General features: G+C 34.7%; 1 protein-coding gene across 1 annotated transcript; it reads right to left on the bottom strand.

Moving 5' to 3' along the window:
• Nucleotides 1–3,883: 3,883 nt before the first annotated feature.
• On the bottom strand, nt 3,884–14,810 carry NTS (neurotensin). Its single transcript, XM_024752497.1, has 4 exons — nt 14,631–14,810; nt 12,823–12,884; nt 6,920–7,144; nt 3,884–4,656 (listed from the first exon to the last, which is right to left on the bottom strand). The coding sequence occupies exons 1-4, from the start codon at nt 14,701–14,703 to the stop codon at nt 4,504–4,506; spliced, it is 513 nt and encodes a 170-aa protein (XP_024608265.1). The 5' UTR covers nt 14,704–14,810; the 3' UTR covers nt 3,884–4,503.
• Between the last annotated feature and the right edge of the window lie 1,030 nt (nt 14,811–15,840).

Here is a 15,840-nt window from a genome sequence, read left to right as displayed (position 1 = left end):
AATCTCTAAGAAGGGGCTTAAAAATGTGTAGAAACTATGTCTAAAACCTCTTATTAGAAGAGAAAAGGCGATTCTGCTGCTAATTTATTCATTCATTAAACAAATCCTTACTAACAGTTACCAGGCCTGGTGCTCAACCTTGGGAATACAACTATGAATAAGAAAAACAAAATCCTTGTCTTCACAAAGGTTACACATTCGAGCGGGGGTGAAAAATTATGAACAAGTAAACAAATAAATTACTATATAATTTCAAGTTATGATATGTGCTGTGCTGATGTCTACCAGCCAAAGACCACAGACAGCACTCTCCCACAAGGTCGGGCTTGTTGGTACTGGAGATCTCATTCAATGGAAAACCATGGGACCTCCCAATAACAGGGCATATGTAGGGGGCTTTTACAGGATTTAGACTTGTGATTTGAAGAATATTCTGAAAGTGTGGTTTTGCTCTGGTTTGGGTGTTTTCAGAAAGTGAGGGTATTTCTTTGATTGGGTATTATAGTGGTTTTAATGCTAGAGGTAGAAAAATAGACCTTAGTTAAAGCAGTAGTCACTCAGATTATGTGGGAAAGGAGGATGTCAGATCATTTCTGTGGTTTGTGGTGTCCTTGTTTTTGCTCAGACACGATTATAGAGTGGTCATGTTTATTGTCTTTTGCCATCATGGTTAGAATGACCCTGTCTGAAGTTTTATTCTATGAAATTATCTGTGTTTAACTGGAGGGCACCATAGCCTAGCTGTTGGTGCCAGGCCAGCTCCCAGCTGGTTGCTGTCAATGGCTGCTTTTTTTTTTCTTTTTCAAATATGAAGAAAAATATAGGAATATAAATGAGATGAGATCAGATGCATTCAGGGTGGTATGGCTGTAGACAAATAAAGCAAGTTAGATGGATATTGACTCAGGGATGAAGGTTATTTAAGAAAAGTCCTCACTGTACATATGTCATATGTGCAGAGATCTAAATTATGTGAAAAATAAACCATGAGAAGATTGTAACAATTAAAATAATGGTTGAGGCGTTGTAACAATGAGGCTGAAAAATACAGTGGCTTAAATAAGTTAGAAATGCATTTCTCTTTCAAGTAACAATGTGGTTGGTCCAGGCCGGTGAGGCAGCTTTGCTCTACAAGCTCTATCAATCAGTGTCATGCTCAAGACAATGGTATTCACTTGTGTGGTTACAATAAATTCACATTTAAGACCAAAAAAACAAAATGAGGAAAAAGTCAAAGTTCAGGGAATGAAGTTTCTCTTTAAGTTATTACAGACCCACAAGTTATACACATTTTTACCACCCATTATCCCATTGGTTCCAACTTAGCCGTTCCTATGACAAGAGATGCTGAAAATGTAATCTTTAAGTGGATGTCCTGTGTACCCAGGAAAAAGGATTTTCAACCAGAAGAGCTTTCCAGAAAAGAGGTTTCAGCAACTGTTTTTTGTTTCTGGAGCAGAAACAAGCTGGATATAAGAATAACAAAAAGGCCAATATGACTGGAGGGGAATGAATGAAATTAAACAGAGAAGTAAACCAATGCTGCAGCATTTCAGGCTTTTTAAGACAGAATTTGGATTTAATCCAAAATGCAAGGGAAAGACGCTGTGGAATTTTGAGGAGAGACGCATGGCATAATCTAATTAATATTTTTAAAAATTTTATTCCTCTATGAGGATATAGATGAATAAGATGATAAGAATAAAGCAGCTGGGAAGAAACTGTCACAGTCCCGGGGGGGAGAAAAATGTGTGGATTAGGGCAGTAGTGGTGGATATGGCAAGAAGTAGACAGATTTGAGATGTTTTTGGAAAGCAAAGCCAACAAAAGTTCTTAACAGATGAAATGGCAGGTTCGTATTAAAGAGAGGAGTTAAGAATTACTACTAGATTTTTGGCCTGAGCAGTTGGTGGGACCGTTCACTGACATGGGGAAATAAAGGAGTAAACCTCAGAAGAGAAGAGACAGTTCCTCTGTTGAAATGTAAGAGAGTGAGGCATAAATGCAAGGGAATTGTTACATTCAGTGGTAGGGAAATATGATTTTCTTCTTATTGCTTTGTATTTTGGGTGAGATCATTAGAAAGTCATCTGACGAATGTCAGGAGAATGACGAGTGTTGCAATTTAAGGAAGAAGAGAAGATATAAAACAATCATTAGTGAGAACTGGAGGCAAAATTTATCATGCAAACAGAGTAGGAATATTGGGCAGTACTAAGGACCCTCTTGAGATTTGCGATCACAAATTTTAAGTGTGACACTTCAACAGTTTGGGTGCTTTTCTCCAGCTATGTTCAGCTTCTCAGGTCAGGTCACAATCAGGGGGAGATTTCAGTTTAACTGATGGTGTTCCCACAGGCTACTATAATGTAGAAGGACAGGAAATTGAGGGTAATAAGGGAGTGATTTTAATTTTACACGATAGAATCTAAGCCAAGTAAAGTGCAAAGTGAGGGCATGATTAGAAGGTGAAGAGTGAAAAGAAGTGGGGACAATGTATTAGATGGAATCATAAATGTTAGAGAGTGATAGATTATGTGAACTGGAGAGAGAAGATGACGTGTAGAGAGCAGAGTGCTTGAAATCGAGATTTTTGGAGAGGTTGAATTTATTGGGAGTGAGAAGTACTATGGTAGGACCATGGAAGTGATGGGATGAGGTGAAATGGATAAAATGTTTATTATTGGAAGTGAAGATGTCAGGGACTGAGAAGGGAGATTATGGAGGGATCTTGCACATGTATGTGGAAGTCCTCAAGGATAATGAATGAAGCAAGTAAAAAGGAGATCAGCAGTTGTTCAAAACACAGAGGGTTAGCATATGAAACTGTGTTATGCTCTGTAGTTTGTGAAGAAAGGAAAACCAGTAGGAAAGTGGCCAGAAGAAATGTAGTGTGTTATTAATCTATTCCAGGTACCGTTGTAAGCATTTTACACCATATCAGACTACTTTACCCTCCTCCAGACCGCACATTTAGTAGCTGAGGAAACAGAGAGGTTAAATAAATTGTCCAAGATTACTAGTGAACAATGGAGCTGAATCTGGGCCTTCTGACTCCAGAGTAGACACTCTTAATCACTATGGAGTAGTTTCCTTCTTAGGAACAGTGCCTTGAGCACTATTTTTATTTTATTTTTTTGCGGTATGTGGGCCTCTCACTGCCGTGGCCTCTCCCGCCGCGGAGCACAGGCTCTGGACACGCAGGCTCATCAGCTATGGCTCACAGGCCCAGCCGCTCCGCGGCACGTGGGATCTTCCCGGACCGGGCACGAACCCGCGTCCCCTGCATCGGCAGGCGGATGCTCAACCACTGTGCCACCAGGGAAGCCCTTGAGCACTATTTAATGTTGAAGCTGTTAGGACTATAAAAGATGGTAGGGAGGTAGTTGTGAGAAGTCATGGTTTTATCAGAAAAACTCAGAGATTGGTAAGCTACACTTAAATCCTACTAAGTGGGGTTTAGCCTAGGGGAGGGGGCGTACTCATCTAAAGGCCATAGAGTTCTCAAAACTCCTTAATTCCAGAATAAGTCAAATCCTGATATCTTCCTTCATAGATGACTATGGGACTAGGATGCAACCTGTAAAGAGAGGTCCTCCTAGGCCCCCTGTCAGAGCAGGAGTCTAGGAGGCCACTGCTAATGGTGGGGTGTAAGGGTTGTGAGGGCTTATGAGACTGTAAGTACAGTGTTTAAGGAAATTCATGAGGAGTTATTTCAAATATGCCTTTTGCCTCAGAAATGGTCTCCTAAGTGGGAAAAATATTAGTCACATAAATTCCTCAGTGAGGTTAAAAATAAAGCTATCATTTACTGGATGTGAGGGAAAAATGTCAATAAAGGGTAACTCTTCTAATGATAGTAAATCTGCAAAGAAACATGGTTCTGATGGCTTGTTGTTTTTTTTGTTAGCTATTAAGTTTATTTAACAGAAAAACAAATTCAGTTGAAGATCATTCATTAAGAGAAGCAGAATTAACAATAATTCATTAAACATTCTTTGAAGATGGTCCTATTTTACTACTATTACCTTCCCCATATCTGAGAGATTCATGAGTAAGTCTTGGAAGAGAGCACGTATTTCTTTTAATTTGGTAAAACGTTCAGTCAGATAATAAAACAGGTGCTATTATTTTGTTTTGGGTTAATGACATGTAAGCTAGACTTTGCCATAAGACTCTGTTCTAATCTCTTATAATTTGGTTTAGAATGTCAAACATTTTGACTGTTTCAACAACCCATTAAGTGCTTTGCAAAATGACAAAACATTCTATATATGACTTAATTAATATCTACTCCAGTTATACACAACACATCATGCTCAAGACCTAGATTTATTCGAAAACATTTAGTCCAATTTATATTAATGCAGAAAAATCACATCTAGTAAACCACAATTGTAGCAGAGACAAAATAATTGTGTTCTGTCATATTTCCACACAAATATAATTTGATATTTAATTAAAGGATGGTAGATCACAATCACATGTAAATAAAATATCCTCTCAGTAGTAGTAAGAACCTCTTTTGAGTATGTAGGGTCTTCTGGGTTTATTCTCATACAGCTGCCTTTTCAGAATGTAAGGAATTTTTCTCTTTATAACTTCTTCCTTTTCATTTTTGTCATTTCCAGTATCAAGAACCTCTTCCTGAATCAACTGCAAGATAGACCGAATATGAATGAAACATACATGCATAAAGTCTTCCATTTCAGAGTATTTGTCTACCTTTTATCTCATTTGCTATTCAGACAGTAAGATATATGTGGATGAGATGTATGAGGTTCACAACAATTAAGTGTTTTGCCCAAGAACAGGTGGCTATCAAGTGGCTGAGACAGGATGAGAACATGATTTTTCTGATTCTCTGTTCTGTGCTCTTAGTTCATCAGGCCAGCCTTTAAAATTTGCTTTCTATATTTGTCAAGGCCATATATTAATACCTCCAAATGAAGGAACACACTTAATATAACTTTGAGTATTTTACTTTAATTTATGGTAGACCAAAAGATGGAAATATATCATAAATCACAACAAATACAAAGTTTTGAATCTAGTAAACCAGGTTTGGCCTCAAAGGTCAATAGAATTTTATATTCAATTAAGTTAATTACTGATTTGACTTGAAAGCCATTCTAAAGATCTATTTCTCAGTCAAAGAGAGAGGAATGCTTGTTCTGCTTACTTGTTCAGCTGTTGTAGAAATTAACATATGTGAAAGCTCTGTTTAAATGGTAAAGATCTTTAGATTGTGCTGCTTAATAGTTAATCATTAAAAGCAAGTTCACATTCAAAAACTCAAGGGAGTTAATCTCTATGTAGAATCTTGTCTAATACCTCATCAAATATGCTGCATTCTAAAATTAGTTCCAAACACTTTTTCCTGATAGTACTGCTCTGATTCAAATGTTCCACTGGCATAAAATATTTAGGAACACTTTCCAGAGTCTTGCACATGATTTACACAAAATTTTTAAAAAGATCAACGCTCAAGGTAAGAACCGTATTCGTATCTGTGAATGTCTTCTAAACTTTGGGGTGACTATAACTGATACTGACAGGAGAGTAAGTTTCTAATCATAACCCGTATGCATTGAATCGTATCACAAGTACTTTATTTCAACCCACAGCTGTTCAATTTCACAGAAGGAAAAACAGCTACTGTCAGACAATCTAGTTTCTTAATCTTTTGTTTCTCTGTGCACATAGTCTGTAATTGTACTACACTCTTAATAATACTATCATTTTATTTTAAATCACTCAACAACATTTAAAATAGCAAAAGTTTAAATCTTATGTGTACCTGATTTGTCTGTATTATAGTTTATTGAGGGTTTATTTTTTTTTCCTGGATAAACAGCACATAATTGATATTTCCCTACGTTACAATTAGTATTTTTCAAGTTTTATTGATGTAATATTTTAAAGAGAAAATCATTTAGCTGGAATTGGAATTAAGGGATAAACAATCCAGCAAGAAAAATTAAAACTAGATTTTTTTTTTAATCTGGAAAGTATCATTTTGTTTACAAGTTAGAATAAACACTAGAAGTTCTGCATTTCATTTCCTCTTTTCCACAGGGTATCATTGTGATAGTGTGTTATAGAGATTGTTATATTAGCAGGAAAGGCATCCTCAGACCCTCAGATCCCCAGTGTTGGTATAAGCCCAGAATATGAAACATGAAGTAAATTTCTCTTAGGGGTTAATCTGAAAGAAATATTTCCCTTGTCGGGAAAATTTTTAAATTTTCTTCTTATTTTTTCTTAAAGCATTTTCATTTCTCCTTTCTCTTCCAAAAATTTCCAAACCAAAGGTGGTGAGTCACCAGCGTAGTATTTAATAGAACTGATTCATCCAGTCCCTTGTGGTAGTTCTGGATAATGAAATTGGGCTGTACTAGCCATAGTGGACCTCGTTTAGCTTCTAAGGATGATTGAAATCCACAATCCACACATTCAATTGAAATAGAAATATGCATATATCCTTATCATTCTGGTTTTATTTGCCTAATATATTCAAATAAAACTGGAACCTTTTGTGTTCTGTGTTTGTTTATAAATAAACACACATGACTTATGTGTTTCTAAGAAAACATTTTGAGTTTCCTAAATTTCTTAGGCATGCCACCACCACCACCAAAAACTGCCTAACCATGCCATCCACAATAAAAGCATATGTACCAAATCTGCCCTAAGACAGATCCCCCTTTTAAGACCAAAGAAAAGATATTTTGCTAAACTCCAAATATTTGCAGGACACTTTGAAGATCTGAAGGAATGTTAACCTCAACACATGGTTTATTCTTCCTTAATATTTGTAAGTCTTCCTGTTATGATAATGATCAGGATTAAAAAAATCAGTACAAATGAGAGTTAACTAGTAAAACCACAATCATATTCGTATTTTGTTTTTGTTTACCTCCCAGTGTTGAAAGGCCCTGCTGTGACAGATTTTTCGGAGCTGGTAGATTGTCAGCATTGCTTCCAAGCTAAAGCCATCTAAGGTAGTTGGAAATTTCCTTCTTGTAATAAGCTCCTCCTCAGGAAACTCTCCTGTTTCCTCGGCTTGGCTGTTCAGGTTATTTATAAGACTGCACACATTCAGCAGGCTCATTTTCCAAGAGGGAACACTTGCTTTACTGATCTGAAATGTAGAAAGAAATAGTTAATGCAATTAAAATTTGTGTTGTAAGAGTTAGAAATAAACTTCTATTGTGCTAAGCCATTACCTTTTAAGACCTAATTGTTAGTCTAGCCAAATAAAAACACTGTTATTAATTAGTAACTTCATATCACAAAGTTGAATAGTGTCGATACTTCATATCCTCTATTTGCCAACTGCAATAAAGTTAATACACACAAACACACACATACATGAGCAAAGCAAGAAAGAAAATAGAAATTACAGTAAGTAGAAATACATAAATATATATGTATATATCACAGGTGAAAATATTAAAAATAACACTCTCTCCTTATTACACTTCAGTTTAGTGTCTAATGGAAGAGCGGCCAAGGTGATACTAATAGATTTGGATAATTCAGTAGTGTGAGACCACGAATCTATTCCACGCATTAATAGTTGTCACAGGTAGCATCACAGATGATCAATTTATTTATTTGAAAATTATAATATTTTCTAAAATATCCTTTTCTAATAAGATCTTGGCTGAAACCATTATTACCATAATTAACAACTTTCTCATTTGCCAATTTTTGGAGAAGCTAAGTGTGAAATAACTTATAAAACTTAACAAGCATCTCAAAGGGCATAGATGAAGAAAAGCATAAATTTTTTCTAAAGAACATAAAAAAAGCTTTTTTGAATGACCACAAAGCTGTGATGAGAAGATTCAAAAATATTAGTATCAATTTTATTGGTGTCAATTCTCTCTGAATTATTCTCCAAATGCAATGCAATTCCAAATCAAAGTTCCAATTTGGAAAATATGGGGAGACTGGAAATTTAGAGGAGGGAGTGTAGCAAAACAATTATGAAGTTAATTTGGAAGTATGAATATGTGAGAACTAAGAAGACTTAGAAAAATAAAAAGGTAATGAGGAAGGACTTACTCTACCAGATATTAAAATGTATCTTAAAGCTGCAGTAATCAAAGAGTGAATTAATAGAACAAGCATAAATATAAAACTCAACAAAAGAGAATATAATGTCCAAAATTTGATCCAAGTAAATATGATTGAAGAGCGTATAGCAAAGTTTGCATTTGAAGTCCTTGGGAGAGTTGGCTATGGGGAAATCTGGATTTAGATCTAGTTATAACTTTTATTGACATATTATAGTCTAACAATATCCATGGGTTAAATATGAGTAAAAATAAAAATATGTAAATATATAGAATTTATTTTATAAATTTGGAAAAATATTGTTAAGCAAATATCCAAACCAGAATCCATAAAGGAAAAGATAATTTTAAATACATAAATGTGTAAATTATCTCTCAAAAATTAACAGCCTGAACTAAAATCAAAAGCAAGACATACTGTAAAAGCTGCCACAAAATGTTAATATACTTAACACAGGTGGAGCTCTTCCAAAAGAAACTGGTGAATGCCCCAATTAAAAAAAACAAAAAAAAACACTTAAAAAGTGTTAAACCTCAGATAAATAATATGAGCAGACAAGTCACAGAATCGCTATCAAAGAAGAAATATGGAACAGAAATATGTGGAATGATGTTCAACTTGGCTACTATCAGATCAGAAGACCCTAAAAAGTATAAGTACACTTGATGTACTTATGAGGATATGGAGAAACACACACTTTCTCTTCTAAATATTTGTTGGTCTGAGTATATATTGGTATAATTTCTTGAAAGGTGTTTTGGCAATATGTATAAAAATTGTAAATGTGCATACCCTTTGATTAAGACTTTACCTTAGGGACATGCAAATCTGTGAGTACAAAAATATTCACTATAATGTTTTCAAACAGTTTGGAAATACATTCAACTCTGCCCCTCGAATGTGATTATCAGCCTGTTCTTGAATTTTTCTGCTATGGGAAACTTAGAGGCAGCATGCTCCACTGTGTGGCAGCAACACCTTATGTCTTGCCAATTAATGGGATAGTACAATTTTACATTCGGAAAGCTCTTTAGAGATCATCTGATTGAGTGTTTTCCTTAGAACACTTGCTCTGTACTCACTGTTTTTAAAAAGGAGTTCCACTGTCAAGTGAATTGGAAAACGTGAGTTTAAAGGAAGTTTAAAGGAAATTTAAAGGCTTCTTGAGCTTTTTACTTGCAAATATTCATTGTAACTTTTCAACGGTGCTAACATAATATCCAATGCTCCCCAAACTAATTGACCATATAATGCTTTATTCATAAAGTATCTGTCAGGACTTGTGTTGTCTGATTAATTTTTTGGATGAGGAAACTGAGTAAAGCATTTTGTTCTCTTCTGCCAGTTAAAACAGTCACTGCATCACTCACTAGTATATTATTTAATATCACCTTAGCCCCTGTCATACTTTGGAAGCACCGCAGAGAGGGCACTTTTGACCATAGGATGTCTAAATAGACATGTATTTAAGAACATTTCTTATAAGGTTTAAATAGTTCACTCAAGAAAATGACACTCTGTCTTTGATGAAATCTGAGTTAGGATCCTCTGAGCCCTCTTCTTGACGAGGTCCCAACCTTGGGCTCTGTCCTTGGTCTACTTAGTCCAGTTTTAGCAAGAATCCTTCTGAGTCAAGTTAGCAAAAATGCCCCACCATTGATACCTGATCATCCTAGGATTCTATTGAGTTGTCTAGCAAGAATCCTCCTAGATTTAGAGTTTCCTCAGTAATTTTCCATACAATGATCCACCCCAACCCTGTTCCTTGGCTGTAAATCCACACTTGTCCTTGTTGTGCTTGGAGTTAAGCCTGATCTTTGCAAAACCATAGTTCCTCTTGAATAAAGTCTTCCTTGCTACCTTTAACAAGTGTCATGAATAATTTTCTTTAACAATAAACATTCTTATTTATTAAATTATTTTACGTAAATGTCTATAATAGACCTAAGCCTATAGATAAGAAATTTAGAATATTGTCTTCTCTTGCTTTTAAAATGAGGAAAACAAGAATATTTGTGGTTCTTACTTAGCATTATTTGATTAAACTCCTAATACTGAATAAGATCCTGGTCAAATTTTGGTTTCCTTAATTAAATGGGACCTAACCCATATTACTAGTGGTCACTATCTATAATACACTGAAATCAAATGTATTACAAGCATTTGAATTGGTGAATTGGTGAATTCATGGTGAATTCAAGTATTTCACCTAAGTAAAAATAAAGTCATCTGTGGTGGAGCCCTGAAGTTCTTACAGCTGAATACAAAAGGTAAGGGCTAGTAATAAATCCTAGATTCTTATTGTTAGTACATAAATATTTATTAAACTCTTACTGTATTCAAGGCATTGAATTTGATCATAGAAAATTACATCATTCCAGCAGCTTTTTGAGAGCCTAAAGAAAACATATTCTTTTCTTCAAAGTTCTGTTTCTTAATAAAACTATACCAAAGCACTACCACTGGTAATAAAGAGAATTGTATTGTGAGAACTAATTTCTTTATCTTCCCCTTCTCTTCAAGCTTTGGAATCTCTCTTGGCCTTCTGTTGCTTAAGAGTATTTCTACATTAGTATTTCAATGTCTAAATAGTTTTACTTTAAAAATTGAAATTACCTTTAGAGTGGAAAGAAGAAAGCTGAAGCTTTCTGAAGCTTTTAATAATGGAGTTATACCAATATCAAATACTATTCTTTCAAAATTTTAGATACAGTATATTGGTTAAAATGGTCAAAAGTTTAGACTTTTCATTTGCATAGAACACTACACACACCAAAAACTAACTGAATCACAGAGAAATAAGTGATAGTAGTTTTATAAAAAATAAGAAATGAGCTTTATGTTCCCAGCCTAGCAGCAAAATTGGGATAATTATGCTTCTGGGTGCTTCCTCATCATAGTCTGTATTTTACTTATTTCAAGTAAAAAAGGAGGCAATGGGATTCAATTTTTCTTCCATGATCTGTTTTAGAGATATATCCCATGACTGAATGAAAGCGGTATATGTTATTCTGTCTATACTTTGGCTACGTATTTCTCTTAAGAATGAAACTAAACCACTTCATATACTGAAATTGTTTTTCCCTTGCAGCATCTCGGCCAGGGAAGGAATCATAACCTCTACTCCCACATTTTTGCAAAGTAGCTGGCAATCCCCACACCATATCACATTTTGGAGATTATTTAGGACCTTTATTTGTCTACATAAACTTGAAATCATAGAGGTAAAATCTCTACCAAGACACTAAGGCATACTAATCTGTTCCATTTTTCAAAACAGACTTAACTTCACTTGTCTTCCTATTTATGAGTTGAAGCGATTATAGCCATTGCTATTCTGAATGAGTATTAAACAAAGGATCCATTATCTTAAGGTTAAATGTATTTGTTCACTGAGTTTTAATGACTAAATGAAATTTGATCATTCTTGATAGGAAACCCACCAAATTATGGTAGAATTTGGTTTCAATGTGTTCAACTTTTGTAGATCTGGGCAATTGTGGAAATATATAGGTACTTAAATTTTCCCCAAATGCTTTTTAAGGACCATAGTAGAAAACGTCTTTGTTAGCTCTGAGATAACAGTGACCCACATTCTCATACAAACACAGAAATGGCTATTACCCCTTCACACCCACTATTGAACACAATTCTACTTCTATGCTAGGGGTTGTTGCACCTGGAACATGCTCATCCAATTAGGGAAGAGGCAGGAGGAGTCCTGAGCATTTACTTTCTTACCACAGCGCCTGTGGAATCCTCAGCATTACAACAGTGATTGCACCGGGTGACTGCCTCACCTCAAGATATGTTTTTCTTTGAGAAACATCTTTTGGTTGGGAACCCTGTTCTCCAACTCTACATTTAGATACACACTGATTAACTCACTCCAGGTAAATCAAGATTGTGTGGTAGTGTGGTAATTGGGTATATTCTAATTGAGTTTTATTCCTAGGTACAGGCTGGAATCTAAAAACCTTGCTTTCAAGACCCCAAGAGAGGAATAATAAGGTCCAGTACAAAGTTTCACCTGATTCAATAAAAAACAATAAGCAGGTACCAATAACACTTCTGTTATGAGGAGAATTTAAATCCAGGTGTGGACTTAATGTAAATGTCTGGGAGATCATAAACTCCAACCCCAACATTTAAAAATAAGGAAACAAAGGCAAGCAATGTTAACTAATCCCCTTGCTTAAGATCAAATAGTTCATAAGTCACAGCTGTGGGATTAGATCTCAAGGCTTCTGTTTGCCAGTCTATTGCTCTTTACTCTCTACCACATTTCTTTCATGGGTTTTGTGAACTTTAATTCTTAATTTAGGAACTCCACTTCACTCTCCCCAATAGTACAAGAAAGGCAAAAATATCACTTAATTTTCATTTATGTATTTATCTTGAGGCCAATATACCTTTCATCATGCACAATATGACTGGAATGGAAAGAGGAGTTTTAAAAATACATTTGCATGTCCACATAAATAATATGTGACTACTTAATTAAATTTGCAGTATAGTGATTGACACACTATACAGTATCAATACAGCTTCTTTCCCTGTCACATCAACACCCTTAAGTCCTTTGAACTTAAGGAAAAGTTTCCCCATAAAGGAAATGCCTCCCAATGAACTTTTCTGTCTCAATGGGAAGTTATTACTATAGGAAAAGGACACCATGTTTATAATGAGAGTTCATATGTTTTTCAGTCCTTGGTTTAAAAAAAAAGAAAAAGTTACCTTTGATGTATGCATATTGGTCAATAAATCTGCTTCTAACGCTTTCATTTCCTCTTCTGAATCTGAGTAAAATCAAAACCACATGTTTACTGTATAATCACGTATCATGTAATTATATTATAACCTAGAGATTTAAGATTAGTCTCAAAAAACTTTGTCTTAGAAGTTTATTGTCTTTGCTATGTATTCATTCTCCTTAGAATAACATTTGGAAAAAAACAATTATAGTTTTACTTTAGGCTAACAGAATAGAAGCACTTTTAAGAAAATAAACACAGGATTTTATGCAAGGAGAGCTATTGATGAGTTGGAGTTGTTTAATCACTGAATCTCATTATTTTAAAAAAAAACCCTGATTATATGATAAAATAAAGATTTAATCAAAAATGCTGGATAATTTTTACTGGAAATAGTTTACATATACAGAATATATATGTATTGATATTTTAAAAATAACATAATGAAAAGGTATGTATAAGACATTTTTTCAAGATAAAAACAAAGGAAATTGCTTGCTGATAATTTTAGAATAAGAAAGACACTGAGATTTGTTTAATTTGAGATGCTATTTTACAAAACACACTTTGAAAGATTTGTTTCTCTACTTTAAACAAGGATTTAGAATCACGTGTACTTAGCAATTTTTTCACAGGCTATTAAGGAAATTGTTTAAGCAAAAGTGGAGTTGTCCATCAATACATGTACAAGAGTGTGGAAAATGGATTTCTGATGTTTTTTTAGAATATTCTTTCCAGTTTCCAATAATGAATATTTTACAGAGAAGAAAAATTTAGAAATTACTATAAGGTAATAGAAATAAAGTTATAGAACACTATACTGAGTTAAATCATAGCAGGAGTTTGAATTAAACATTTCAGTGTCATATTTATGATATAACAGTATAAAACAGGCTAAATATTTTTGCTGCATTTATCCCTTGTTTTTTTTCCACCTTGATGTGATCATTCAATTATTTTCCAACATTAATTAGAGCATATGGCAATCACTATAATATTTCATATTACTCTTTTAAGTTTAAATCTTATTTTCGAGGTGAGCTATTGATAGATATTTGACAAAGTATGGTTTCATCTTAATTATCACATGCAAAATACAGGGAAATAATTTTTATCAATATAAGAATGACAATTTTCCAGTTACATTCTGTATCAACTTAAATGACATGCAAAAAAATAGTTAAATTAATAATACATCTATTTGTCACACAGAAAAGTTATATAAAATGTATTCTTAAAAGAGCTTGGTATTTTGTGTATTTTTCTAGAAATAATTTTCTACAAATAGTGCTTTATTCATTTATTCATTAAACATCAATTTTCACTTTGTTATCTTAACATATACACAATTAAGAAAATAATATTTTAGAGGGAGAAGCCACCATGTCCTAAGAGAGTGAATGAGGAAGAGATAAAACATTTCAAATGCAATCAGTTTTAATTATGGGTTTGCACTTTGACAGGCACCACTCCTGTACTTCTCATTAGAGAGTGACCAGCTTGATTTGTTTCACATGTTTTTTTTTCTAGTGGTTACATTGCAAAGGGGAACATGAAGTGTTTCATTGAAATCCCTTTTATTACCTTGCAGATTTAAAAAGGAAAAAGAAATCTTCCAGTTCTTGTAATCATAAAACAGAGAAAGAAAATATCCAGCTTCTATCACTAAAAAGGAAATCCAGAATAAGGGAGAAACTCTTCTCCCTGGATACATTAACGTTAAGTGGCAACACACAGTAAAAATGGAAAAAGAAATCACTTCAGGGAGTTGTGAAATGCAGCTGAGCTTACCTGAGCACAGACTCCAGGAGCTGAAAGCCAGGAGTATCATGCACACCAGTTGGATTTTCATTCCTGCCATCATCTTCTTGAGCCTTCTAGCAAGCCCAGTCCATAAACGTCAGAGACAGGCTGAAGGGGGCTCTCTAGTGCTTCCTCTTGCCTCCAGCTGAGTTTGGAAGTGACTGAACTATGAGAGATGCTTTGACCATTCCTGTTATACAGGGATTATCTCTTCAGGATGTGCCCTTCATTTCCATCCCTCCCCTCCCCTCCCCACTTCCTCCTCCCTTTCTTCTTTGTCCCCCCGACACCTCTCCCCCACTTCTGAATCTCCAGTAACAGCGACATCTTCCCTAATTGACACTGCTGCTCCAGATTTCCGACACGCAGGAGTCATTCAAAAGCAATTCCATACAGAGCATACTGGAAAAGAACTTCCAGTACCATTCTTTCCCCATTGCCTCTTATTCTCTGACTCTAAGAAGTTGTCATTTTGATTTTGTGAAGCATGAGATCTGTTATTTCTAATATAATCAAAATCTCCAGGATGAATGCCTAAAATCAGTAATTCTTTAGGTTTGGAAGTTCTTAAAGAGTCAGGATTCTTTTCTGATAACCCATACTTTTGAAAAAGTGTTTTGTGGTTTCAGGACTGATAAGGTCTTAGACAATACATGCTAGAAAAAGAAAGCAAGTGGAAGAGAAGCAGAAAATCAGTTATAATTTTGGGTTAAGAAAAAGAATTTAGAGAAAGGAGAGAGAATCAATTTTAAGAAAAGAGACTAGTAGCTCTAAGCAATAGGGTATTATTTCCTAACAAATTGAAAAGTCAATTTTAAGTAACTGAAAGGTTGACTGAATTATGTATGCTGATTTATGGTTGAGTGTCTTAGAAAGACAATTTCATGTTTACAAAACCCAACTATAATTTATTTGTTAGCAGGCAGAAATATGTATTATTGTATCACTGATTGCTGTTTTCCGATACTTTCCTCGTTTTCTGTCTGCATCGCTCTGCTCCTTTAGATTCATTCTTGCTGCCCCGTCCTATTCAGTCTATAATCCCCTTTTCACTGGTTTTCGCCATTGTATCAGATTTCTTCCCCTGTGATAGTGATAAAGATGAGACTGTACTTCTGGAACGGAGACAATCTTAAATAACCACCATCCACCAGTCGCATTCTTAAGACCGCATCTTCACATATTTCATGAGTTACAA

The sequence above is a fragment of the Neophocaena asiaeorientalis genome, unplaced genomic scaffold, assembly GCF_003031525.2.
Source record: "Neophocaena asiaeorientalis asiaeorientalis breed wild unplaced genomic scaffold, Neophocaena_asiaeorientalis_V1.1 scaffold335, whole genome shotgun sequence".
NCBI lineage: Eukaryota > Metazoa > Chordata > Mammalia > Artiodactyla > Phocoenidae > Neophocaena > Neophocaena asiaeorientalis.
The sequence above is the reverse complement of the archived record's forward strand: the minus strand, read 5'-3'. Positions and strand labels throughout refer to the sequence as shown.